Source organism: Castor canadensis, chromosome 1, assembly GCF_047511655.1.
Source record: "Castor canadensis chromosome 1, mCasCan1.hap1v2, whole genome shotgun sequence".
NCBI classification, from domain to species: domain Eukaryota; kingdom Metazoa; phylum Chordata; class Mammalia; order Rodentia; family Castoridae; genus Castor; species Castor canadensis.
Genome location: NC_133386.1, coordinates 134,418,997 through 134,445,681, shown reverse-complemented (window position 1 = coordinate 134,445,681; position 26,685 = coordinate 134,418,997). Strand labels below are relative to the sequence as shown.

Below are 26,685 nucleotides of genomic sequence, written 5' to 3'. Positions count from 1 at the left end.
AGCGAGGTTTATGTGCTATTTCTGTCCCTGGCCTGGAGGTGCAAATTAGTAATATCAAATTCACAGGTTCATTGCCAGACCAGTTATTTACCTATTACATATAAACTCCCTTGATGATAATATCTATAAAGAGTGGGAGTTGGGGAGGTAATGGTTTTTGGGTAGATATAGAAATTTGGGTAGTTAATAAAGGTGGCACTAAAGAGGGTCAGAAAGAGGAGTGGATGGGGGAAGAGGTATGGGGGTTGCTGGGTTTTGTGGCCCTTGTGTGTGTTTGGATGTATTTCCACTGTTCTAGTGGATGGTGCTGTGTCAGGGATTGTAGGGTCTGGGGGTGTGTATGGTTGATACAATAGGGTAGTTAGTGGGTGGCAAGTGTGTAGGAGGGAGGGGTAGTGTGTGACAGGTTGGAGAAGGATGGGGGGTAAAGACAGGGGGAGAGAGTGAATGAGAAGGGACAGAAAGAATAGTTGGGAGAGAGAACAATGGATTGTAGCACAAAAAATAAAGGAAAGTGAAGGGGGTACAAATAGAGATAAGAAAATAGTGATGGTGAAGTTAGTAATACAGAAATAAAAACAGGTATAGCAATAACAAAAGTTCAATCTGCTTTTTCAAAGTTCTGGACTTATTCCTTTGGCATCCAGTTCTGGTATTGGTGTTTGATATTCTGGGCTTTCCAAAGAAGGGTGTTGCCCCTCTTGTTGGACACCTTGTGGTGGAGACAGCTGGAGGGATTTTTTCATTTTTTTCCACTTTCCTTGGTCTTATGGGCCTTCCATTGCAAGTGGGAGTCCTAAAGTGGTCTTACCAGGCTTATAAACAGTAGTTGGTTCCTTCTGTCCACAGTGCAGGTTGCAATTGTGACCTGAAGTAACTCACTGCCAGTTCATGCAAGGTGGTCAGATCTGTTGTTATTTTCACCAGGTGGCAGCTACATTGTCTTACAGCTGCAACTCTGGCTGGTCAGCTCCTCTCCCAGCATGGTAGGGCAATCAATTTTCTGTACAGTCCTCAGTCCTGTGAGACTAGCTCAGTGATCCAACACAGCTCTGCTTTGGGAGGTTGGCTTGTTGCCCCACTCCTGCTCTCAGCCTTTTTACTTTTCCTATCTTTATTCACTGAGAGTTCAGCTCCTTGCCCCATCCCTGCTCTCCAGGGCAGATTCAGCATTCCACCCCATCCCCATTGTTGGTGTTAGATTACAATTCGCTGTTTATGCTTTTCTGTTTTGTTTGGGGGGTTCAATCTGCCTAGGGGCTGCCTTGGATTAGGTTCCCAGGAGATCAGTAGGGGAGTCACATGTAGTGCATGTTGCTCACCTGTTGTGTCTGCAGGTTTACAGAGGCAGCTTTGAAGCCAGCCCATGGGGAGAAATAACATGCTGTTTTTCTCAAGGCAGACACTTCTTGGGATTGGGTTCAATATGGCAAGGTGTAGGGAGGCTTTCCAAGGGTTAGGGTCCAGGATATCACAGAGTTTGATTCTGGTTGATGCTTTATCTTCTGCTTATTGAAGGAAAATAAAGGGAGAAATGTCCACAGAGCTTTTTTCCCAGGGCAGACAGGTCCTGTAGGCTGTGCCACTAGGATTTTCTGGGTGTTAGTTGCAATTAAATGTGGTTTTAAGGGTCAGTCCTTGAATTTTATGTGCACTAAATGTGTTGGCAGTTATTATTTTGGCTAGAAGCAATCAGCATTACCTAAGTGTAGCTTCCACATCTTGAGGTGGTTTCAAGAGTCATGGAGCTCATGAATTCTGGTTCCTCACCCTAACCATCAGGATCTAGCTCTTCCTACTATTTAAAAAATAGTCTTAGAAAATTATACCACACTTTAGTCTTTTCTAGGTCATAATTTGCAATGTTCACAGTAAAATCCATAACTTATTACACAAATCTATAGGAATATTAAATCAAGGTTTTATGTGGGAATGAGACTGGCTCTTTCTTATTTCTTTTTTCTGCTATTCTTAAGTGGTTTCTGTGTACCTGGACCATGGATTATGGCTTTATTAGTTTCTGATTTCTGTTATTCATTTCTACCCTCAATTACAATTAGTTTTCTGTATGAGGAATTCTCAGATCAGAGTCAATAGACTCTCTCTTCTAATGATAAGACAATTCTGCTTTGTAACACTGCAGGGTATTAGACTAAAGAACTAACCATGAGCACCAAAATAACCTGTGCTGTAACTCAGTTTCAGAGTGCTTGCATAGCATGTATAAGGCACTGGATTCAATCCCCAGAGCATGAGAACACACACCACTTAATTTCTAAAATAAAATCTGAAAAACTATTTCAATCTAGAATAAGTACAATTGTTCCATACAAACCAATTAAAATGGACAAAAGTTTAGAAAATTTAGAAAAGTAGATGAATGAATGCTTAACATATACAGGAAGTAGTGTTCATTTATACCTAGGAATAAACTTAATTAAGGAAGGGACAGATAGCTACAATGAAAACTTTTAAAAGCTTTCTTCAGAAAGAAACTGAAGAAAACACTAAAAGATGGAAAAAATCTAAATTTCTAAATTCACAGATCAGAGAATTAATACTGTAAAAATGGTTACATTACCCAAAGTGATCTACAGATTTAATGTACTACCCATCAGAATTCCAATAACATTCTCCATAGTAATAGACAAGAAATGATACTAAACTTTATGGGGAGCACAAAAGACTTTAAATAGCCAAAGAAAACCTAATCAAATTGAATAATACTGGCAGTGTCAATATAACTAACTTCAAATCACACTGTAGACTCATAGTAGCAAAACCAGTATGCTATTTGCACAATATCCATGCATCAGACTTTTCATGATAATCCTAAACTCAAGTATGGAGCAATAGGAGAGTGGGTTAAGAATGGTGGAATATTTCTGCATTGGAATATCATGCAGTAAAACAAACATGGATGAATTTCAAAAGCAATATGCAGGCTGAAAGATCAGATCAATCTTATAAATTAGAACTGGGCATGGTGGTGCATGTCTGTAAGCTCATTTCCCCAGAAGGAGGCAGGAGGGATGCTAGTTCAAGGCCACCCAGGCAAAATTAGTGAGATCCAGTTTCAAAAAAAAAAAAAAGCAACAAAAAACAAAAGAATTAGGCACATAGCTCAAGTGGTAAATACTAAGAAATAAACCCACTTAACTAAGAGTGTAAAAATTCACAATTTCTAGTAAAGAAACTGAAATGCAGTTATTTTGCTGTTAGTTCTAAAAACAAGCAAATTTGATGTACATCAACAAATATGCTTTTTTATATTAGCATTTATGTTAGGCTTTTCATAATAACCTCCAAGTCAAATACCTATCAATAAGAGAATGGATAAAGAATTGTGGTTTTCTCCTGCAAGGGAATATCGTACAGCAAAATAAACACAACATGGATGAATTGCAAAAGCAATATGCTGATGAAGGATATCTGATCAAAAGAGTTGGAACCAGGCATGTTGGTGCACACTTGTAATCCCACCACTTGGGAGGAGGTATATTTCTAGTTTTGGAATCTCCAGGACTAGCAGGATTTAAGGCATAAGGCGACATTCTTTCATGTATAACATGCTCTCCTACGTGAACTAAACATTAGTCAATAGGCACAAAGGAAACACATTTTCATTATGAGTCATGAATTTGTGCAGTGTAGAAATATGTATCAGTATATCATTTTTTCTAAATTCTTAGACACATGAAAGTCATAAAGAAATGGAACATTGATGCAATGTTATGAAAAGTGGTATATTCTACCTAACATTTGTCCTCCCACTAAGATTATACTGAATATTATACAACAGTGGCCAGATAGATAATATATTACATGTATGTATAGTACATGTTATTGCAGTGCAATTATTTTAACAGAATGCATGTTACTACAATGACTACCCAACTGCAGTATTTCCTGAGGTGAATTGCTGTTACATTAATCATTGATTCATCATGAGTGAGTACTTTTACATAATGCAGGTCTCTACAGAAATCTACAGAAAATTTGCGTTGTTTTGTTCCTTTGTTTGAGTTGTCTCTTACATTTTCTCACTGGGGAATTATCTTAGATAATTAGTATGAATATTAAGGCACCATTTTTAAGTCTCTCTCAAAAGATTTGGCCATAATGATCTAAATGAATTAGGTACTGCTTCCTCAGGGATCATTACAAAGCAGGAGGAAGACCATACATTCTCCCTACTCAAAGAAAAAGTATGGACATGGGAAAAAATTGATTCTTCATTAAGAATGATAAGAATTGTTGGTGATTTTGACAATTACTTGGACATGGATAATTTCTCATTACTTCTGACTTATTGTAAGTACTCCTGTGGTAACTGTTTGATGGTTCCTTCAAACAAACTACAAAAAACCTATTATGTCCTTTGTTAATTGGAGCCCCTGGAATAGTACAGTGTTTTTAGGGCATAAATTTTATGGATTAAACAGACATCCTGGTCTTATTTTATTTTTGAGAATTGATATTCTCAAAAATATCAATAAAAAAGATATTGAGAGATATTTGAAAATTACAAATATCTTATGGATTAGAAACAAACCTTATGGATTAGAATCCATTAAGTATAGAATGTCCAGATAAAATATAGGATGCCCTGTTACATTTGATCTTCACACAAATAACAATAAATTATAACATATATCTTATCCAATCTTAAGGAAATAAAAATATTATTTTATGTGACTCTCTATGGAGCAATGCTGAAAAAGAATATTTTAAATATTTCCTGTGCACTGTTTTATAAACTTACTAATTTTTGTAACATGTTGCATGCCCAAATTATAGATTTTTTTTCTTGCTCAGCTGTTTTTCTTAATGGATTGCTCACTGATGGGTTACTTTTTGCTGAACAATCATTACAAATTGACAAATACACAAACATTTTTCAATTGTAGAAGTTTTGAAAAACTAACTGCGAATTATTCCTTACAAGCTTATCAGATCAATAAATTGAATCAACAAACATTTTTCACATTAGAAGAATGATCAGAGTAAAAGAATCCATTCATCTTCAGAGTGAGATGATAGCTCACACTAAAATTTGGAGAGACTTTCAATAAACTATGGGCTCATTCTTAGCAAAGCATTGAGCCTTCAGGATGGTAGGATTGAGAATGGGACTCTGAAGAAGAGATTTGAAATAGGAATGGGAATCAAGGGAGAAACCACAGACAACTTTCTCTAGGAAGAAAGAATAGAAGTGGCTCAGGATCTCTATTGCTGCCTTGTTTCACAGGACCCATTCCTTGAACCACAAAGGCAAGTTGGACACTGATAATAAACAGATTCATAGAATTGCTGCCAAATGTCATGTGGCTTGGGATTGCAGTGGCTCCAACTTAGAGATTTGTACCTTGCAGTGATCTCTCAAAAGTATCTACCTGATAGTTATGCAAGCTAAGCCTGGTTTTGCATTGCACTATCATATTTCTAGCACGTACTTTATCTCACTAAATTTTTTGAAATCCTATTATTAAAAATCATCCTTACAGAGATCTTGGTTTTCACAGGGATAAACAGACTATAATAGGTAGGGAGTTCAAGGAAGTTAGGGTGAGTCAACATCACTGTATTTAATAAGAAAATTTCTATTCTGCATTACATATTTTTGTAAATTTTGTGGATTACAAAATGAGGTGATCATAACAGAAATACTTGAAAAACCACAGTATTACTGACTATAAGCACTCCATTATAAAATTGAAATCAATTGACATTTTTGTAATAAATATCCATATATATTTTTAATTGCTTTGTTTGCGATGAATTTTCTCCAAACATTACTTACTTTATTTAGAGTTTAATCTACTTTATATAAATTTGTATGTTTTATATGGATTCTTTCTTGTGGGAAGTAGAAGACTCATTAAATCTTATTCAAAATCAGAGGTAGAAATAATTTGTTTTTCCAGTATTATGAGTAAAAATTTCCCTTCTGTCTATAAATAATTTTTAGGTGATGCTACAGAAAAGCTTAAAAATCCACCTGTTTCTTCCTAGAAGAGATAAGTGAACTATACAAATGGGCCACAAAAACATAACAATGCCAACTGAATTCATTCTGATGGGAGTCATGAGGGTGCCTAATCTGCAGCTTCCTCTTTTTGGGTTTTTTTAATCACCTACACAGTCACAGTGGTGGGAAACCTGGGCCTGATCATTTTGACCAAGCTGGATTCTCATCTACACACACTTATGTATTTTTTTTAGACACTTGGCTTTCATTGATCTTGGCAATTCCACTGTCATTTGTCCCAAGATGTTGGTAAATTTCATTACAGATCAAAGCACCATTTCTTTTTATGCTTGTGCTACACAAATGGCTTTGTTCATTATGTTCATTGTCAGTGAACTTTCAGTCTTGTCAGTTATGGCTTATGGCTTATGGCCATCTGTAACCCTCTGCTCTACAATGCTGTCATGTCTCAGAGACTTTGTCATGTGCTAGTTGGCATTCCATATCTGTACAGTGTCTTTCAGGCTCTTCTGTTTCCTATTAAGTATTTTACATTGACTTTCTGTGGAACTAATACCATCAGACATTTCTATTGTGATGTTGCCCCTTTGTTACCTTTGATCTGCTCACATGCAAGAGAAACAGAATTGTTGACTCTGTTATTTTTAGCATTTAATTTAATTTCCTCCCTCCTGGTAGTGCTTTTGTCCTACATACTGATTTTGTTAACCATATGTCAAATGCATTCTGCAGAAGGCAGGAGAAAAGCTTTCTCCACATGTGGTTCTCATCTGACAGTGGTGGTGGTGTTTTATGGGACTCTACTCTTCATGTACGTGCAGCCCAAATCCACTCACTCATTTGAAACTGATAAACTAGCATCTGTGTTTTACACTTTAGTGATCCCCATGCTTAACTCCTTGATCTATAGCTTAAGGAATAAAGAGGTAAAAAATGCCTTCCACAGGGTCTTTAAGAATAACTGAAATCTTTGTATGTATTTTTCAGTATAGAATAATGGTGGTATAATAAAATATGATAAATGTAAATGTCACATGGTAATTTTTCTGAAAAATAAGTACATTTATTTTTAACTCTAGAGCAATGACTAATTATAATAAACAAGTTGATTGTTTCCATCACATTTAGCTAAGCTATTTGTCATAGTTTAGATCTCAGTATGACTTCCATATTAATGTTCCTTGCTTCTGAGTCTTTTAGTGTTCAATTAAACCTTATACATTTCCTAACTCAACCATTTATTAAACTCTATGTCAGTATTTTGTTTTGCTTTTTTCAGTTATTTTTAGACAGCTTCCCTAACCTTTATTTTTCCTTGGATTTTCTGAATCTGAAAAATTAAGAAAATGGAGTGAGTTTCAGCATGCTACTTTTGCAGGGCTATTAGATAATATCCTTTTAAAAGTACTCCTTTTTCCAAAACCTCTTTTATTGTTTATACATTTATTCATATGTGTATACATTGTTTGTGCCACCTCTTCCCTCTCTCTCCCACTCCACCTCCCCCTCTCCCCACCTCGCTCACTTCCAGGTAGAACCTGTTCCCTCCTCTTCTCCAATTTTGTTGAAGGGAAAACATAAAGGATAATAAGAAAGATACAGAATTTTTGCTAATTTGAGATAAAGATAGCTATACAGAGAAATTCCTATATTGCTTCCATGCACATGTGTATTACAACCCACATTGGTTCATCTCCACCAGACCTCTTCACTACTTCCAGGTCATTTTCCCATAGTGGCCTCTGTCAGTTTAAGATTACTGTTTCACTCCTCTACAGTGAGCACATAAACTACTTTCAAGTTTTAGGTTTCCTTTCCTTTCTCTATTCCTCCTGTATGTGGTCTCCCCTTACGGTATGACCCATGTCCAATAATATTGCTGCATTTGTTTTAGGTCTATAATCCACACATGAGGGAGAACATATGATTTTTGGCCTTCTGAACTTGGCTAACTTCGCTTAAGATGATGTTCTTCAGTTCCATCCATTTACTTGAAATGACAAAATTTCATTCTTCTTTGTGGCTGAGTAAAATTCCATTGTGTATAAATACCTCATTTTCTTAATCCATTCATCAGTAGTGGGGCATCTTGGCTGTTTCCATAGTGCGGCTATTCACTATTGTGAATAGTGCTGCAATAAACATGGATGTGCAGTTGCCTTTGGAATAACCTGAGTCACATTCCTTTGGGTATATCCCTAGGAGTGGGATTGCTGGATCATATGGCAGACCTATGTTTAGTTTTTTAAGAAGCCTCCATATTGTTTTCCAAAGTAGTTGTACTAGCTTACCTTCCACCAGCAGTGTATGAGGGCTCCTTTTTCCCCTGTATCTTTGCCAACACTTCTTGTTGGTGGTATTTTTGATTATAATTATTCCAACAAGAATGAGATAGAATCTTAGTGCAGTTTTTATTTGCATTTCCTTTATGGCCAGGGATGGTGAACATTTTTTTTGGCCATTTAGATTTCTTCCTTTGAAAAAGTTCTGTTCCAATAATTATAGATAATTTTTTTCTTTTGCATATTGTTGTTTCTTTTTAGATGTGATATCATTTTTATGTATTTAACTTTCCTTCCTCTACTAAGAATTTTTTAGTTTATGACTGAACACTATATTGTGAATGCCTGTGGTAATAGTGAACAATGTTGCTAAAAATAAAAAAGTAAGAATAAAATGTTAATGTGCAATTGTATTGTATATTTTACAAACAGAAAATGTTAAAGAATTATATTTTGATTTCCCAAATTTTATCTCAAGAATTTAATATTGTTATAAAGCATTCATCTTTGCTTTATTTATTTATATGTATGTATATACATCCATATGTATGCATATATCCATCTAATATCTCTGAGTTTACTTACCCTTGCCATTATTGATAATTTGTGCTAGATATTGCCTCCTGGATATTGTACATAGTAAGTTATTTTACAGAATAACTAGCCTGCAAATAGTTTATGCCCATAGTGTAAAACCTCCCAATAATTCCATTGGCTTATCCATTTCTCTAGACATTGAAAACATTATTTGATTTATAAAGTTACCCCAGTTAAGATCATTGTTTTACATGTATGACTCTGTTTGACTTTTGACTCTTTTTATTTATGAAGATTGGTTTTGTTCAATACATTGAATAATTTGTATATATCTTATTTTTACTGTATGGAAAACTTAAGTACTCCCAGATGAGAGTACATGAAAACTATGGTCTATGTTGCTATCTCCATCTATATAGGTTCTCTGAAAACGTGAGAGTAATATTAAAATCTAACCATACATTCATTCCAATGGGCATCATAGATTTTCCCTGAGCTACAGGCTTCTTTCTCTAATGTTTTCCTCATTATCTAAGTCAGTTTTGTGTTGAGAAACTCAGACATGATAATCCTAACTGAGGTGAACTCCAGGCTACAAATATACATTTACTTTTTTTCTTAGACATGTGTCTCTTGCTGATTTTAGTTATTCTATAATTTTATGAGCCAAATGTTGGCAATTATTGTTGTGAATCTAAACACAATTCCCTATATATTTGTGCTACACAGATAGTTTTTCTCCCTTGTGTTCCTTCTTTGTAGTTCTTACTCTGTGGTTTCCTACAGTGTTTCTTTGGTCAGTTTTAACCCACTGCCCTACACTGTCATCATCTCACATAAGGATTGTCAGGTACTACTGGCAATCTCCTGTCTCTACTGCATTTATGTGTTTCTTTTAGTCACAATCAAGATTTTTACTTTAACCTTCCATATCTACAATGTCATCAGTCATGTGACAGTCTCCTTCCTTTATTATTTTTATTCTGCTCATGAATTTGAATTGATAAATCTGATCTTGCAGTTTTTTAATTGATTTCTTCTCTTCTGATCATTTTTATATCCTACCTGTTCATATTTGCAGCCATTATTGGGATGAACTTAACTGAGGATGTATATAAGGCTTTCTCCAACAAAAGATCCAACTTGAATTTGGTCATAGTGTTTTACGGGACTTTGATATTTATATATCTGAAACACAAGTCCAGTCACCCCTTTGACACTGATAAAGTGACTTTCAGACTTTACATGCTATTCTTCCACATGTTGAAATGCCCCATGAAGATGTAAAATATTTCTGAAAAATAATGTGAAAAATGATATAATTTTCTTAAAGTTATATATAATGTGGTTTCTATAAATTTGATTATGTACGTGAAATTTTGCTCTTGAAGCCTCTGTATGACTTCAAGAGGAACAGCAAGCACAAAGGAGTTCAACGTATGTTTATCTATTTTCTTACACATGACAGTCAAGTCTATTTTTAAAGATCAATTAAGAAAGATAACATTAGAAGCCTCTGGCTTCCTTCAGAGAGATAAGTGCTTTATATGCATAAGTAAGTTTTACACTAGGGCAGAATGTGCTAGATAAATATAGAACTAGGAAAATCAGGTAAAGAAAGTGAGAATGGTGATAGTAGAGGTATTGCTAGGTATTAAAGATTTTATCACTGTTATTCTAGTATTTTATGGATTCTTGCATTAAAGATTCTGATGTGTATATCAACTATATCAACAATTGGAATAAATGTTCAGTGCCTGTGTCTGTCTTGTATGTGTTTGTTCTTTGTGTCTATGTAAGCTCATTCCTTCTGCCTCAGTCTTCATACTTTTTGTTGGTTTATTTTGGAATTCTATAGGATAGTAGTTGTTTATGAAGTTTTGATGATATGAAGTACTCAGTCATACTAATATATACTCAAGCAACATTATTCCAGAAGTTGTGATCACAATATTTCTTTAATACATTCATTTTTTACATGAGTCTTTTGAATGAGCATACTTTGTAATTCAGTAATTCATAGGTTCTGACTGACACCTGACTTTGTCTCAATACTACTAGGTTATTGACATCAAGATACATCAATTAAGATAAAATGTTTAAAGTTGCTCATAAAATTCTTGTGTTTGTCTCTTCCCCAAGTTGTTTTTATTTCATAACTGATTTTGATTTTTCATGGGTTTAATGTTTAAAAGTTGCATCCCATTTGTTTTTCATCTTTGGGTAAGAGGACAACTGTATAGTGAATTCATTTTGTTGTCTTTCATAGAGCTGATATTTCTGAATTTTGATGCATATATGATGAAGTGCTATATTTTCATGGTTGACTGCATCAATTTGTTGATTGACTTGTGAGAAGAAAAAAGAAAATAATTGGATAGATGGCAGTCAATGCAACCAATGTCTGATTAGTAAGCAAGGTGTATAGTTTTCTTGCCTTCCAGCTTGCTTCCACGTAGCTCCTCATATTTCCCTTTGTGATTTTGTTAAATTTTGTTCTTTTTTAATAACCTAACATTTTATGGAAGATATTTAAGTCTAAATTATTTTCTATGTTCACTATCATGAAATAAAATTTCCTGTATAGTCACTAAAAAGTGAATTAAATGTTTTATTACTTACATAATATACTGTCCCTTGAAAATAAATATTACCAAATTCTTGGTGTAGTTAAATTTAATCTTTAAATTGTACATCAGAACTACTAGATGATAGTTACATATCATACCTATTGATAATTAAATAATGGCATTCTTCATATCTTAATTAACTTAACAATTCTAACATCCTTGAGTTAAGTTCTACTAAAAGTTCCATTAAAGGTAGTAAAATAGAAGCTGGAAGAGAGTGAATAAATTATCTCCACTCACCAAGATACTAGTTATTAGAAGAAGATCTATCTCAGATTATATAATCTTAACAAATGTTCTATATTGTCTCTTAATAATTGATTTCTGCTTCATTAATGTCATCCAGAGATGACAGATAGGAAAATCTAACTTTGGAAGTTGTCACATCAGGAGAGTAGAAAGGCAGTAGGATCATGAAAAAGGAGAGGGTCTGATATGAACTACAGAGAAGTTCAAGCAGAGGGGTGCTCTGGCAATAAAGGTTGCAGTGGATAGAGACCCTTCCCTCCCTGGAGAGCAGCAAGTTTCATCACCTGAGGGTCACTGCAGAAACAGCATTGAGCCCATGGCCTTCACGTCCTGACTCTTGGTTTTGTGTGTTGCTTTGTGTGTGAGAGCCCTAAGACCAGATCCTCTGAATTACAGGATTTCCACAGATTCTTATTCCTACAGAGAGGTGAACTGCTGGGCAGGGTCTGAAAACAGAGGGCCCTGAGCCCAGGCCTTTCAAGCCACATAATTTCCACAGCCTCCTTCTCCTCCCCTTGAGGTGATCTTCTAGACACAAACCTTGAACAATTCACTAATCTGAAATCATTTAGATGTGGGTAGATTCCAGTAATCCAGGCTAGGCTAAACCAGTGGGAGGGGTGAGGCAGCAGGGAAAGGGTGTAGGAGGGTGAATGTGGTGCAAATACTGTATACACATGTATGTAAATTGAAACTATTCCAGGAATAGGGTGAGGAGAGGATGAAGGAGATGGTGGAGGGGATGAATTCCAGTATGATATACTTGATACATTGTAAGAACTTTCATGAGTCCCACAATGTACTCCCACCCAGCACAACAATAAAAAACAAATAAAACTATGAAGTGATATGTGAAAAATCACTTACAAAGGTTTGCAGTCTGAGTCAAACCATGTTAATTTCCTCCAAAAAAGAAATCAAGAACAAACAAAATTAATATTCTTATAGCCTCCTTATTCTAATGTGAAAAAATACATAATAACTTCATGATGACTTTGGAACTTTTTTTTTAACAGATAAACCTGATGTCATTGTGTTTTCCATTGTTACTTTAATACTTGACTGGATACATGAGGGAATGAGGACCTCTCTGATCTAGAACTCCAGGGAGTTGAGTTCATGTATGTTGTTTTCTTCCTTTCCTAGAGCTGACCCTCACATTTTCTCATGAGGGAATAGGTAGAATGTCATCACAGCAATTTTATTTTAAGTCTCTCAGATGATGTAGGCATAATAAATTGAATAAATTGTATGTTATTTCCTCAGGGAACACCACAAATAAGAAAGAAAACCATAAATTCTTGCCACTCAAAGAAAAAGGAAGAACAATTCAAGAGAAAGAAATCTGACTTTGTGAGAGGTGAGTGGATAAGAATTGTCATGGGTTTTGATGATCAGCAGGGTTTGGCAATTTTCCCTTGCTCTTGAAGTCTGTCAACACTCTTGTCTGTGAAAGATGATTCCTTCACCTATACTAAAAAATCACTATCTTCTGTGTTAACTGTTGTCCCCTGATTGAGTATTTTGTTTCTAGAGCATGAAATTCTCTAACTGAATAGATGTCATAAACCTATTTGATTTGTAACAGTTGAATGTGCCCCTTAGATATTGCAAGTGAAAAGTAAGCCAGAAAATCTTAAAAGTGTATCATTGATCTCATTGATTAGAATCTACTAGGACTGAATTTTCAGGTAAAATATTAACTCTCAATAATTTCTAATATGAGCAGTTATGAAGTGTAAAATTGAGCCACCTCCATTCATACATTTTGTACTCTGCCTTCATGGTTTGCCATAAATGGAGATATTTAGCTTATGCAAGTTAAGATATTCAGAGAAGACCAGAGATATTCTTTGCCACACAGGAAGACTAAAAGGATACAGATTGGCAGATATCTTCACAGTGATATAATAACTGACATTGAAAAAGGAGATAGATTTAAGAAACAAACTAGAGAATCCTTGGAAAAATGTAAATACTTCAAATAGTAAGATTGGCACTGAAGTTCTAAATTCTTTTGCTCAATACAATGCTTCTTGTCTATAGTAAAATCCTACTCTGTGGCCCTATGCATTCAAAATGAAGTTTTCAAAAAGAGACTTCTTCAATTGAAATAACAGTTGTGTAGTTTTCATTGTTCAGATGTAGAATCTGATAGCAGAGAATTCAGTAGATTAAGCTGAAGTAGGTTCACTGTGCTCAATCAGGGAAGGCACACTTTGTTTTCCTCACTTCCGAGGGTTGCTTTATTACACAGAGGGCTGGCACTTATTACTGAAATATTGGAAAATCATAGTATTCTTTGCTCTAAATGCTCTATTGCAAAATTCCAGGAATAATTTAGCTTATTAATTACAGTACAATAAATGCTAAAAAGAATATTTTAAATGACTTATAGATCCTGCCATCTTCATGTTATATAATATGAAATAAATCACATTAAATTCTCAAATTTCATGCATGTTGACATAAACTGTATTTTTAGTAGGAATTGATCCACATGATGTATGTCTTCTAAGCTACACTAATTAAGGTTTTCTATTTTGAAAAAGAAGTAAAATTGTACATACTTTCTGAGAAAAAAATGGAAATATTTAGAATGGAAAAATTTTAAATTCAATTTTAAATAAACTATTTGTCAAAACAACATAAAATCTATGAGTAGTTTAATTTTTCTAATGAAATTCCAGTCTCATTTCCACATACTGGAGGATAAGAGTGTTTTTGAAAGCCTTTGCTATAGCATAAGAGAACACTATTCAATAATAAATATCACTGACTTTGAACCTTGCAAACAGATCCAGCAATCATCACACACAGTATCATTATTTCAATTCCCTGTTAGTTGAACCCTACAATTGCCTGGAGATAGGTTGATGCACCATGTTTTCAGATATCATGCGATAGAGTAAAAGTTTGGATGAAAAGAGAAAGTGAGAATAGCTGATTTTAATTAATATAGGTTGCTTCAGTAAACTGAGCAAAGACATATCTTTGTGAGTTCATTTTTAAAAGCCCCACACAGGACCTCTGAAGTACAAATGAAAGACCGTAAGTTTAAGTTTCATTGGTTTCATGTTATGTATACTTCTGTCGTTAAGAGAACCAAATCCCCATAAGAATTGTCAAAAAAAAAAAAGGAGGTATTTTTTGAGGGGTGTAATTCAGTTTATTAAAAGTCAAGGAAGGGAATTATAAAATGTAGCACAGTGGGACCAGGTGGAAGCTGGAAAAAGAGAGAGGTTTTTTTTCTTTCCCAGGTGCTTTTTTTTTTTTTTCATTTTTCTTTTATTATTCATATGTGCATGCAAGGCTTGGTTTATTTCTCCCCCCTGCCCCCACCCCCTCCCTTACCACCCACTCCACCCCCTCCCGCTCCCCCCCTCAATACCCAGCAGAAACTATTTTGCCCTTATCTCTAATTTTGTTGTAGAGAGAGTATAAGCAATAATAGGAAGGAGCAAGGGGTTTTGCTGGTTGAGATAAGGATAGCTATACAGGGCATTGACTCACATTGATTTCCTGTGCATGGGTGTTACCTTCTAGGTTAATTCTTTTTAATCTAACCTTTTCTCTAGTTCCTGGTCCCCTTTTCCTATTGGCCTCAGTTGCTTTAAGGTATCTGCTTTAGTTTCTCTGCATTAAGGGCAACAAATGCTAGCTAGTTTTTTAGGTGTCTTACCTATCCTCACCCCTCCCTGACCCCAAACTCTTAAGTTGATACAAGAAAGAGTAGGAAATACTCTGGAGTTAGTAGGTATAGGTAAGAACTTTCTCAATGAAACCCCAGCAGCACAGCAACTAAGAGATAGCATAGATAAATGGGACCTCATAAAACTAAAAAGCTTCTGTTCATCAAAAGAAATGGTCTCTAAACTGAAGAGAACACCCACAGAGTGGGAGAAAATATTTGCCAATTATACATCAGACAAAGGACTGATAACCAGAATATACAGGGAACTTAAAAAACTAAATTCTCCCAAAACTAATGAACCAATAAAGAAATGGGCATGTGAACTAAACAGAACTTTCTCAAAAGAAGAAATTCAAATGGCCAGAAAACACATGAAAAAATGCTCACCATCTCTAGCAATAAAGGAAATGCAAATTAAAACCACACTAAGATTCCACCTCACCCCTGTTAGAATAGCCATCAGCAGCAACACCACCAACAACAGGTGTTGGCGAGGATGCGGGGAAAAAGGAACCCTCTTACACTGTTGGTGGGAATGTAGACTAGTACAACCACTCTGGAAAAAAATTTGGAGGCTAGTTAAAAAGCTGGACATCGATCTACCATTTGATCCAGCAATACCACTCTTGGGGATATACCCAAAAGACTGTTACTCCAGAGGCACCTGCACATCCATGTTTATTGGGGCACTATTCACAATAGCCAAGTTATGGAAACAGCCAAGATGCCCCAGCACTGACGAATGGATTAAGAAAATGTGGTATCTATACACAATGGAATTTTATGCAGCCATGAAGAAGAACGAAATGTTATCATTCGCTGGTAAATGGATGGAATTGGAGAACATCATTCTGAGTGAGGTTAGCCTGGCTCAAAAGACCAAAAATCATATGTTCTCCCTCATATGTGGACATTAGATCAAGGGCAAACACAACAAGGGGATTGGACTATGAGCACATGATAATCCCAGGTGCTTTTAAAACTTATGCTAACCTGTGGAAAGGGAAGAACTTGGGAATGTGTCTGCCTCAGTACAACAGGATAAAAGTGGGGAGAAATGAAAAAAGGAGAATCATTTCCTGCTCCCCATGAAGTAAATGGAAGTACAGACTCAAGTGCTGGCCCTCATCTCTTAGTCTATACTTTCAGAGAGCTGAGGGAAACACATGGCCAAAGATAATGGATCTTGGTGGTTAAAAGGATGTTAAAACAGGAAGGTGTCATCCAACTTCCTCAAATCACAGGGACAAAAGGTGTGTATTAGAACTTCCATTTGGTAGACATGTCTTTCATTCTTTCTGTCCCTCCTCCCATCCAAGGAGCTTTGGAGCTTGTTAACATCTCAAAGAGAAAGGCAGATGCAGATAGCCCTGGAAAGCAGATAGACCCGTTCTTGCAACTTAATATGCTAAAGGAGATGGAAGGGGATGACTAGTCCTGCTGGTTTTTTAGTTTTTACTTTCTAATTTTAGTATCTGAATCTGCCATGTTCATCCCCTTCTTTTTTTTTTTTTTTTCTTTTGCAGTACTGGGCTTACCCACTTGAGCCACTCCACCAGCCCTTTTTTTTGCAATGGGTTTTTTAGAGATAGGTTCTCACAATTATTTGCCCAGGCTGGCTTTGAACCATTATCCTCTGATCTCTGCTTCCTGAGTAGCTAGGATTAGCGGCATGAGCCACCGGTACCCAGAAAACCCCTTTTAATAATTATTAAAATGATATAACTTCCCTGTTTCCTCATCTATTTATCCTGCCTCATCCATCATTCATGGCTAACTGCAATCTAACATTCTTCATTCAAGGACTAGAGACCCTGAAATCTTTTAGGGAATTGGAAGTCATAGACAGTCATTAACTACTTCCCGCTGACATGGGACATAGGCCTAGGTCAGTAGTCTCTTGCTCTTGCTCTCTGTAAGTGGAAATATCTGGAATCCCAGGTCACAGATGATCCAGGGGTTCCTAGTAGAAGAGTGCATATTATTTGGAAATCATAACCAGTGGTAGTTGTGTTTAAGTAGAAGAAGCAATTCTCAGAATTTAGTGAAGTTAGCCCTTGAGTTATATCATCTGTAGTTTTACTGCAAGAGGAAATTGTCTCTCCTATTTCTTTCCCTTGAAACTCATTTGGACACGAGGTGTTTGCATTATTGCCCAGCACAATCAAGATTTCTCATGGAGATCTGGATTGCTCATGGAGATCTCATTCATTTTTAGAGATCGATAGCCCTGTTACCCCATGATTTGGGTCCTAAAGGCTTTCCATTCACTTCTACTCTCTGTCTCACCACAAAATGTTAACAGCACTGGTGCAGTCTGTGATCAGAAGACTTCCAAATTCTTTGTATCCCACCAAGAAGAATCCATGGCAAGACCCGTGGGTATAATAGGAGTTAATTAAAAGTTAAAGAAGGGAAATACAAAGGGAAGCATGGTTAAGCTCAGGTGGAAGCTGGAAGCAGAGAGAGTGTGAAAGTATTTTAAGAAAAATTGTGACTCCATTTTATAAAGGAAATAAAGTCCAATAGTTCTGTATTAACCCCTGTATTATTTTGTTACCAACAGGTATATTCCACATATCATTGACTCTTTATTAAAAATTCAATCTATGTTATGACATTGCACATATTTCATATAGATCCCTCCTTTTGGAAAGACGGTCCTTGCATTAACTTTTTACAATCAGAGGTTGAAGTTACTATTTTCTCTCACCTTAGAATAAAAATTTCCATTCTTTCTATGAATTTTATAATTTATTTTGATCATTACATATGAAAACTTATAACACTTCCTCTCTCTCTTCTCAGAAGGACAAAATGAGACCACAGAACCTAACAGTGCCTACTGAATTCATTCTGATGGGAGTCACCCAGCAGCCTGAGCTACAGCTTCCCCTTTTTGTGGTCTTCCTCATCATCTACATAATCACAGCAGTGGGAAACCTGGCCATGATCATTTTGACCAAGTTGGAGTCCTATTTGCACACACCAATGTATTTTTTTATCAGACACCTGGCTTTCGTTGATCTTGGCAACTCTACTGTCATTTATCCTAAGATGATGGTAAATTTTGTTTTGGATCAAAATACCATTTCTTATTATGCTTGTGTCATACAGATGGCTTTCTTCATTATGTTCATTATCAGTGAATTTTTCTTCTTGTCTGCCATGGCCTATGACCGCTATGTGGCCATCTGCAATCCTCTGCTTTACAAGGTAATCATGTGTCAAAGACGTTGTTATGTTCTGGTGGCAATTCCTTACTTCTACGGGGCCTTTCAGGCCCTAATGATCACTAGCAAGATTTTTACATTGGCCTTCTGTGGTTCTAATGTTATTAGTCATTTCTACTGTGATAACGTTGCCATGTTACTTATGCTGTGCTCAAATGCAAGAGATACAGAGTTGTTAATCATATTGTTTTCAGCAATTAACTTGATATCCTCCCTTCTGGTAGTCCTGGTATCATACATTCTGATTCTGCTAGTGGTATGTCAAATTCGTTCAGCAGAAGGCAGGAAGAAAGCTTTTTCCACATGTGCTTCTCATCTGACAGTGGTGGTGATGTTCTATGGGACTTTACTCTTCATGTATGTACAGCCCAAATCCACTCACTCCTTTGATACTGACAAACTGACATCAGTGTTTTATACTTTAGTGATTCCCATGCTTAACCCTTTGATCTATAGCTTTAGAAACAAAGAAGTAAAAAATGCATTTTACAGACTTTTTAAGAATCAATTCAAAATTTGTACTTAATATTATGTAAAGAGTACTGTTTTAATAAACTGTGATTATGGCAATGTACTTGACATTATTTCTGATAGATATGGATATATATTTTTGTTTCCACATCAAAAACTCTTTATAGCACACAGAAAGTAAGATTTCTTTGTATTCAACCACATTAGCCTTCATCTTTCAGATCTCAGTTAAAGCACATCTGTCCCAACATTCATGCTTCTGACTCAATGTTCTTTTAGCACTCCAGTACAACTTTATATTCTCCCAATAGAAACATATATTAAACTCTATATTTATAAGCGATGTTTGCTTTTCAGTTTTGTTTTGTTTTCTTGATAACTATCTTCTCAACCTTACTTTTGTTACATGTTCTAAACCTAAAACGATAATGTAAACAAAGTGAGTCTCTGGCAAACAAAATGTATTTAATTGTTTTGTGCTTTTTCTTGTTTTCTATCTTGCAAATGTTTTCCTTTTAGTTTGAGAACTTATTTATATTTAAAGTACTGGAAAGAGAGGACATACTTTTGGTGTTGTTGCTAATTGTTCCCTGCATTGCAGTTTGTTACTGTTGATATTTTTCTCTGTAAAATATTTTCTTGAGTTTGTGGCTGAATTCTGAATTGCATATGTCTACATTGAATGTCCATAAATATTGAAGAAGAACAGTCAGGCAATTGTAAATTGAACAGTTCCTAAAAATCCACAGGACATAAAGATATTCACATTACAAAAAGCCATAGTTCAGAGTCCTGTTAAAAGCCAAGGCATCCCACAGAGATCTCAGATGCAAAAACTACTTTACATACATTTGGGAGCTTGAAAATAATTCTCAAATATAACTGACTGATCCTTGTTTAAAATAGTTGACATTTTTAAAGAAACAAATCAAAGCAAACTCAGTATTCACTAATGTAATATTTACAATACTTAGCATCTAATTATAAATATAAAATTGATCAGGAAGCATCAATATGTGACTCTCTACAGGCAAAAATTAAATTACACCCTTAAATGACAGTGACACTAGAATAAGCAGTCAAGGAATTTAAGACATCTGCTATATATATGTCAAATATACTGAATGTTTTAACAAAAACATAAATATTGCAATGGATCAATTGAAGTGTAAATAAAAACTAAATGGATCTTCAAACAATGGTAGTAGAATATTAGGAAGTTATTGAAAGACAGTAACACAAAAATTATACACAGAAAAATAAAAGATGGTGGCTTATACAAGTGATGCTAGGGGTAACTAAAGACCACACAAAATGAAGACAGAGAAATCAAAACACTAAAAAAAAAAATCACGGAAATATTCTTTGTGAACTGTAGAGTAAAAGCAAGTTATTTCACAGATTCATAATTGTAGGTCTAAATGAAAACAATAGAAACACGGGAAGAAATGTTGGCTTGAATTTTTTTTCAAAATTACTTTTTTCGAATAAATCCAGAGCTGGGTGTGGGCAATATGCATCTGTAAACCCAGCTACATGTGAGGCTAAGGCAGGGAGATCAAGATCAGATTCTGTTAAAATAAAATGAAATAAAATATCAGAGACATAGAGGCTAAGAGAACTCTAAGAAATGTAAACACAAAAGAAATTACACAGAAATGTATCAAAATCAACTTCCTGAAAACCAATCATAAAGATAATCTTTAAAGACAGCCCAAGATAAAAGATTCACTAGAAACATATGAAGAAAACACTTACTAGTAATTTCTTGGCAGAAAAAAAATACCAGTTATAAGACATTATCCTAGGTCAATCTACATGTATAAATTAATAAAATTCTATACCCAGCAAACATATCCTTGGTCAATAGATTCTATATTACCAAATATTGTCCAATCTTTTCCTAGAAAGTTGTATTTTATTTACTCATGAATTACATTTTATGTGTATGATTATATGTGTGTGCTTGTGTGTGTGTAATATACATAGTAAGTGTATAATATATTAACAATGAAATTCAAACAAAGATATACATATATATATATACCCCATGGCTAGTGATCTTACTTTTTTAAAATTCAGTTAGACTAGGCATGAAATATTTTGGGCTTTTTCTAATGGGATATTCTGAGAATAACAGGTAAGCAAGGCACTCTCCCTTAGGTAATTATATGCAATTAATTTACGTTGGAATTAGATTGAAACGTCAACAAAATGAGTCTCAAGGGCAAAAAGGGAAATTTAAATTCATTCTGTAACAACCTGTCAGGAGTAAATCTGAGGAAGTCGAAGGAAATTTCCAATAAGGTAAGTAGAAAAATTGATGTTTGTAATTTTCTAAGAACAGAGATCAAACTACGTTATTACCAAAGATCCAGGAGGGACCTAGTCACTGCAAACAAAGTTTCTTTACTTTGAAAAATACTGCTCTATAATCAATAGGATTAAATCCAGGACAAATCTATTATGCTGTCCCAATACACTCTGTTTTTCATTATTTATATACCTTAGCTTTCAAATTAATCAAGTGCTTCAGTTCACTCTGTTAAGAAGGACCTTTGTCTATCATTATTTACCTGGCATTCTCCTGTCATATTTTTCATTTAAGGGTAAATTTCATGGGGAAATGGCATGCTGCAGTACTTATGAGATCAATTCTTAGGGCAGAATAGCATTATTTGACTTTGAATCCACTATTTATTTTTTTTTCATTTTTCTTTTATTATTCATATGTGCATACAAGGCTTGGTTCATTTCTCCCCACTGCCCCCACCCCCTCCCTTACCACCCACTCCGCCCCCTCCTGAATCCACTATTTATAATCTGGGTGACTTTATTAAGCCAACCATCTTTATGAACCTGAGTGCCCTTGCCTTTTAAATGGGGATGTTATGACCACTTACTTCCTTGACTAGTGTGGGGATCATATATACATTAATATCTGTGAAATGCTTACAAAATTGCCTGTGTACAATGAGTTTCCTCTAGTCTTTCATGTTTATTTATATTCTCTCTTCTGGGCCTCCTTTAATGATTTCCATTAAGTGTTCATGTGTAATTAGAGTTGGCAGGTTTTTGAGGGCAGAAGAGAGATGTATGATTGGGAGGTCATCAGAAACGGCTCATCAGTCAAGATGGTAGGATGCAGCAAACACAAAGATATTTTAAAAATCCTAATATACACATATTATAGCATTAGATTTTGTATTTGGTGAACAAGCAGGGAGTACTGAAATGCCTTTTTAACAGTCAGATGTTTCCTCATCACTGCCTGATTGATCACCAGTAATACAGAAAGTCTTTTTCTTTCAATTGTTTAAATAGATGTCATTGTTGGCAGTAAAGCAAGGTATATGAATTAGGTATAAATGCTTATTTTAAAATTAAATGAAAATTTTAAACAGCTGAAACCAGCCTTTTTTCTATACATAAAATGACTTTTGGCCAAATTAAATAGATCTTAATATCTGAATCAAAACAACCATTTCAAAATAGCTAACACTTTAAACACTTATTTTACTGAAGCTTCAATAGATTTGAGTGTTTCTCTGTATGTCTGTGGACTGACAGGAGCAGTAGTTTGTTCTTGCTTTAGTTTTTGTGGTGCTGGCTGGTGAACCCAGGGACTAGCAAATGCATAGAAAAACTGAGTTACACCTCCAACACTTGTCTATATTTTGAGAAAGGGCTCAGCCTTATCTTGATTTCAATATATGGCCAAACTCCCTCAAACTCATGACTCTGCAGCCTCAGCCTCCTAAACACTGTAATTACAGAGTACACGGCCATACTCAGTGGGAGCAGAGGTTTCTATTTGGAATTTGAGACAAAGAAAGCAACCACTATGTAGTCAACTGCAAACCCCTTCTCTACATGGTCACTGTGGCAGAAAAAGTGTGTGTGGGAATAGTAATTGCTCTGTCTCTACCTCTGCTGTCTATGCCCTTTTGGCGCACATGCCTTAGGACAGAACATTCTGATCTTCTAAGACTGTATTTTGCCTTCCTGCTTCTTGATTGGTCTCATGTATGACATATTTATTCTCATGACTATTCTGAGTCTGAGGAGCAGAGAAGTAAGAAGCTCTAAAGAGAACTTTAACTCATTAATTTAAAATACCAACAAAATGCCTTAATATTCAATTGCACTATTGGGTTCAGCCATCTTCATTTCATGGTGTCAGGCCAGTTAAAGTATAAATATTTTTACCAGCTCAACTTTTCTTCTTTTCCTGGACAAAAACTTCCTCTGCGTGAACTCTTATGTGTCAAGAATTTAACCTAAATAGGAAATATCATCTAAGATGTCACATCTCTCACAAATAAAGGGTATCACCTCAGAATGTGGTTTTCAATCCAATTAGCATTTTATGTCTCAATAATAGAAAGGACTCTTGGGATGATTTTTTGATTAGGAGCATGCAAAAAGTTCTATATTCTTCATGACAGATTCTTACCCTTTAGCAGACTTTATTCTATAATAACCTTCTCATTAATAAGGTGACTTAGAATTAGAAAAATCAAAATAAGATAAATGTATTGTCTGGTCATTCACTAGAGTTGTATGGATATTTTGAAAAATCAGTAGCTCTGATAACACACATTAAAGATAACACATACATTAAAGGAATAATTGTGATGGCTTTCATGTGTTTGTTGTCTATATGATGATAAACACTTAAACAGTGACATGGAACTCTGCTAGTACAGAGTTCTATTCACACTGTGTATTCTCCCTCAGCAAATAAGTTGCATCCTTTTTTTTTTTTTTTTACTGAAATGATTTAATTTTTATTCCTTCCACAGAAAACACTAGAGAAACTTCGAGCCAAAAATACATGCTGACTGACTTTTTACAGTGTTTTTAGGCAAAATTAACGTCAATAAATTATTTAATAATTTTACATGCTTTGGTTAGTTTTTCTGCACATCAAGGTCACCTTTAAAGTTGATTTTTCTTCCAGGATAGCCCTCTTTAAAAGATGCTTAATCCAGTTGTCCACAAAATTTGGGCTTCGTCTTTAACGTGGCCACTTGAATTGCAGATTGGAATTATTGATGGCAACTTCAAAATTCCTCATCTGAGGACCTGTGGGATTTAATTTCCTGAAGCAATTTATTGTTCAGTCCTAGGAGATTAATTATAGAAAGCACTTTATAAATACCAAGTTTTTCTAGGAAACATTTTTCTCATTGCATCTTTTCATCCATGAGCTTAAGCAAAATGTTAAAGATCTCATTGTCACCACTGCAATGCATTTACTGTGATGGAAGCATGACCTGTGTCTCAATTTAGCCACATTGACCAATCTAGGACACCAATCGACAGTGCCCCCTCTCATCTGGAATGAGGCAAATAAGTTGCATTCTTACATCTTAGCATTATTCTTATGGTTTAAATAGAATTTTTTATTTCAAAATAGATGCATTTTCCCAATCTTATTTGTTCCAATCTACCTTAATATTTAAAGTAGGAATTGAGAGGAATTGAATCAGAAAATGACTCAATATTATTTTCTAAGATCCATTCTATTTATTTATTTTATTCCTTATTCACTTACTATACTTCACGCTTTAAAGAAAAATTGAACCCAATAGCAAGGATATAATATTGCTTTATCGAATCATATCTTGTTTGCTTATCATGTTACCTCAGATCCTTTCACTAAATTGATTTATTGGCATGAGTAAATTTTATTTTCAGGAGTAACATTTTATATTATAATGTAGAAACATTATAATAAGTCTTTGGTCTTGTAAATTTTTCCAAATTATATAATTTCCAAATCCTATTAGCTCACCATTAAACTTAAAAAATATTAATAGCATTGTCTAACATCATGAAGATAGAAAGGACTTTAAACAACCAGGTTAAATTTTGTTCCCTTTAATTTCCTTTCCTTATTTGGGAATTCGATAGAAACATCTTTCCTAGATAAAAGAATTCATTGTTTTTCCATTATTAATAACAATGTACAACAGTGGAGTATAGGTTTCTTTAATTTGGCTATTCTTTTACTGATGAACATTGGGTTGTTTTCAGCTTTTTATTTATGTATTTTCACACACACAATTCTGTAATACCCTAGTACTTATGAAATTCTAGTGCCTGTTCATTCTAAAATAAGTATGCAAGGACTCGTCCACATTCTAATAATGAGTTGTGAGAAAAATATTTTGTAAGTATGCATAATAATCTGAAATCACAAAACACAAAAAACTACTGTTTATTGTGATTCCTTTTACTGATCAGTATTTTCTTCTTCATTTTCTAAAATAGGATCCTATATTTGCTGCCGTATACTTTCCATTTATGACGATAAACCTGAAAACCTCCAGTACTAGGTATGTAATATCAGCCATCCCATAGATAAAACATGAATGATATCAAAATTACCTTTTCTATTAATTTTTTTACAATACTGGAGTTTGAACTCAGAGCACTTATGTACAGTTGTAAGTTAATGCATGCAAAATAGAATTATTTCAACTATGTCAACAGATGGAAAGATAAATTTCAGTGTATTTATAAAATAGAATACTGTTCAGAAATACAATGGACTGTGAAATACTAACATTAAAGTCAGCATACATTAATTTCAACAGTTTTAATCAGGCATAAACATATTCTTCCATTTTTCTGAGGTTCCACAACAGGTCACAAATCTATCATGATAGAAATCATAGCAGTTGTGGCTTGGGATGTAGTGTGTTGGCACTATGGCAAAGTAGGCAATACTTTGGGGTAATGAAAATGCTTTTGAAGAGAGCAACAATAGCACAGATGTCATTTTTTCATATGTCATCTATAAACAGTTGCCATTTTAGTGAGCAAATTATAACAGTATAATTAGCAGTTGACAAAACTGTAGTATTAAGGCATATAATATATTATTTTGAGATATACACAAACACATACACATTGTAAAAGGATTACCATAATTAAGCTAAATCATTGTTCTTCATTGGCTATATATTATTATTTTATAATATGTTATAAAATATATTATAGCCAATGAAGAACAAATTTTGCTCTCACCAGATTTCAAGTATAAAATTCATTACTGTGAGCTATAATCACCATGCTGAATAAGGTACTTTCTAGTATTTACCATACCAAGTAATAATCTTGTGAAAATTTTATTTATGTATTTTAATAACATACTATTTCTGCAGAACAGAGTTCCAGAAGCAGGTTTTCTGCAAATGAAGATTTTTTCAACTCTTTGTTGCACTAAGATGAGAATTTAAAAATATTTGTGTTTCTCACTTTGTTGTAAATGATCATAATTAAACCAGGAAATCTCCCCTCATTTTATTTTCATTTTGACTCCCTATTGTTATGGGATGAACTTTGTCTGATCCCAAAATAATATGCTGAAGGAATAACTCCTAGCACTTCAAAATGTGACAATATAGAGAAATAGAACCTTCAAAGAGGCAATTAAATTAACATAAGATCAATTAGCAGGGCCCTAATCCAATAAAAGTGAAGTCCTTATGAGAAGAGAGACTGTGGAAAGAGGAAAGGAGACACCAGACATGCATGTCACATTCATTTTGTAAGGGACTGGTAGTTATGTATAATTAAATAATGT

General features: G+C 34.7%; 1 protein-coding gene, 1 long non-coding RNA gene, 1 other non-coding gene and 1 pseudogene across 3 annotated transcripts in view; 2 read left to right on the top strand and 2 right to left on the bottom strand.

Annotated features, from left to right (window-relative positions):
• Positions 1 to 26,685, bottom strand: part of LOC141425727 (uncharacterized) — a 457,749-nt gene that overhangs the window by 185,409 nt on the left and 245,655 nt on the right. The gene's annotated exons all lie outside the window — the stretch shown is intronic.
• Positions 6,038 to 6,957, top strand: LOC109677129 (olfactory receptor 8K5-like; annotated as a pseudogene).
• On the top strand, positions 18,202 to 19,143 carry LOC109677133 (olfactory receptor 8K5-like). Its single transcript, XM_020153273.2, has one exon. The coding sequence runs from the start codon at positions 18,202 to 18,204 to the stop codon at positions 19,141 to 19,143; it is 942 nt and encodes a 313-aa protein (XP_020008862.2).
• LOC141416598 (small nucleolar RNA SNORA1) lies at positions 24,310 to 24,442 on the bottom strand. The gene has a single exon (XR_012441234.1). It is a non-coding gene; the product is annotated as a small nucleolar RNA SNORA1 (small nucleolar RNA).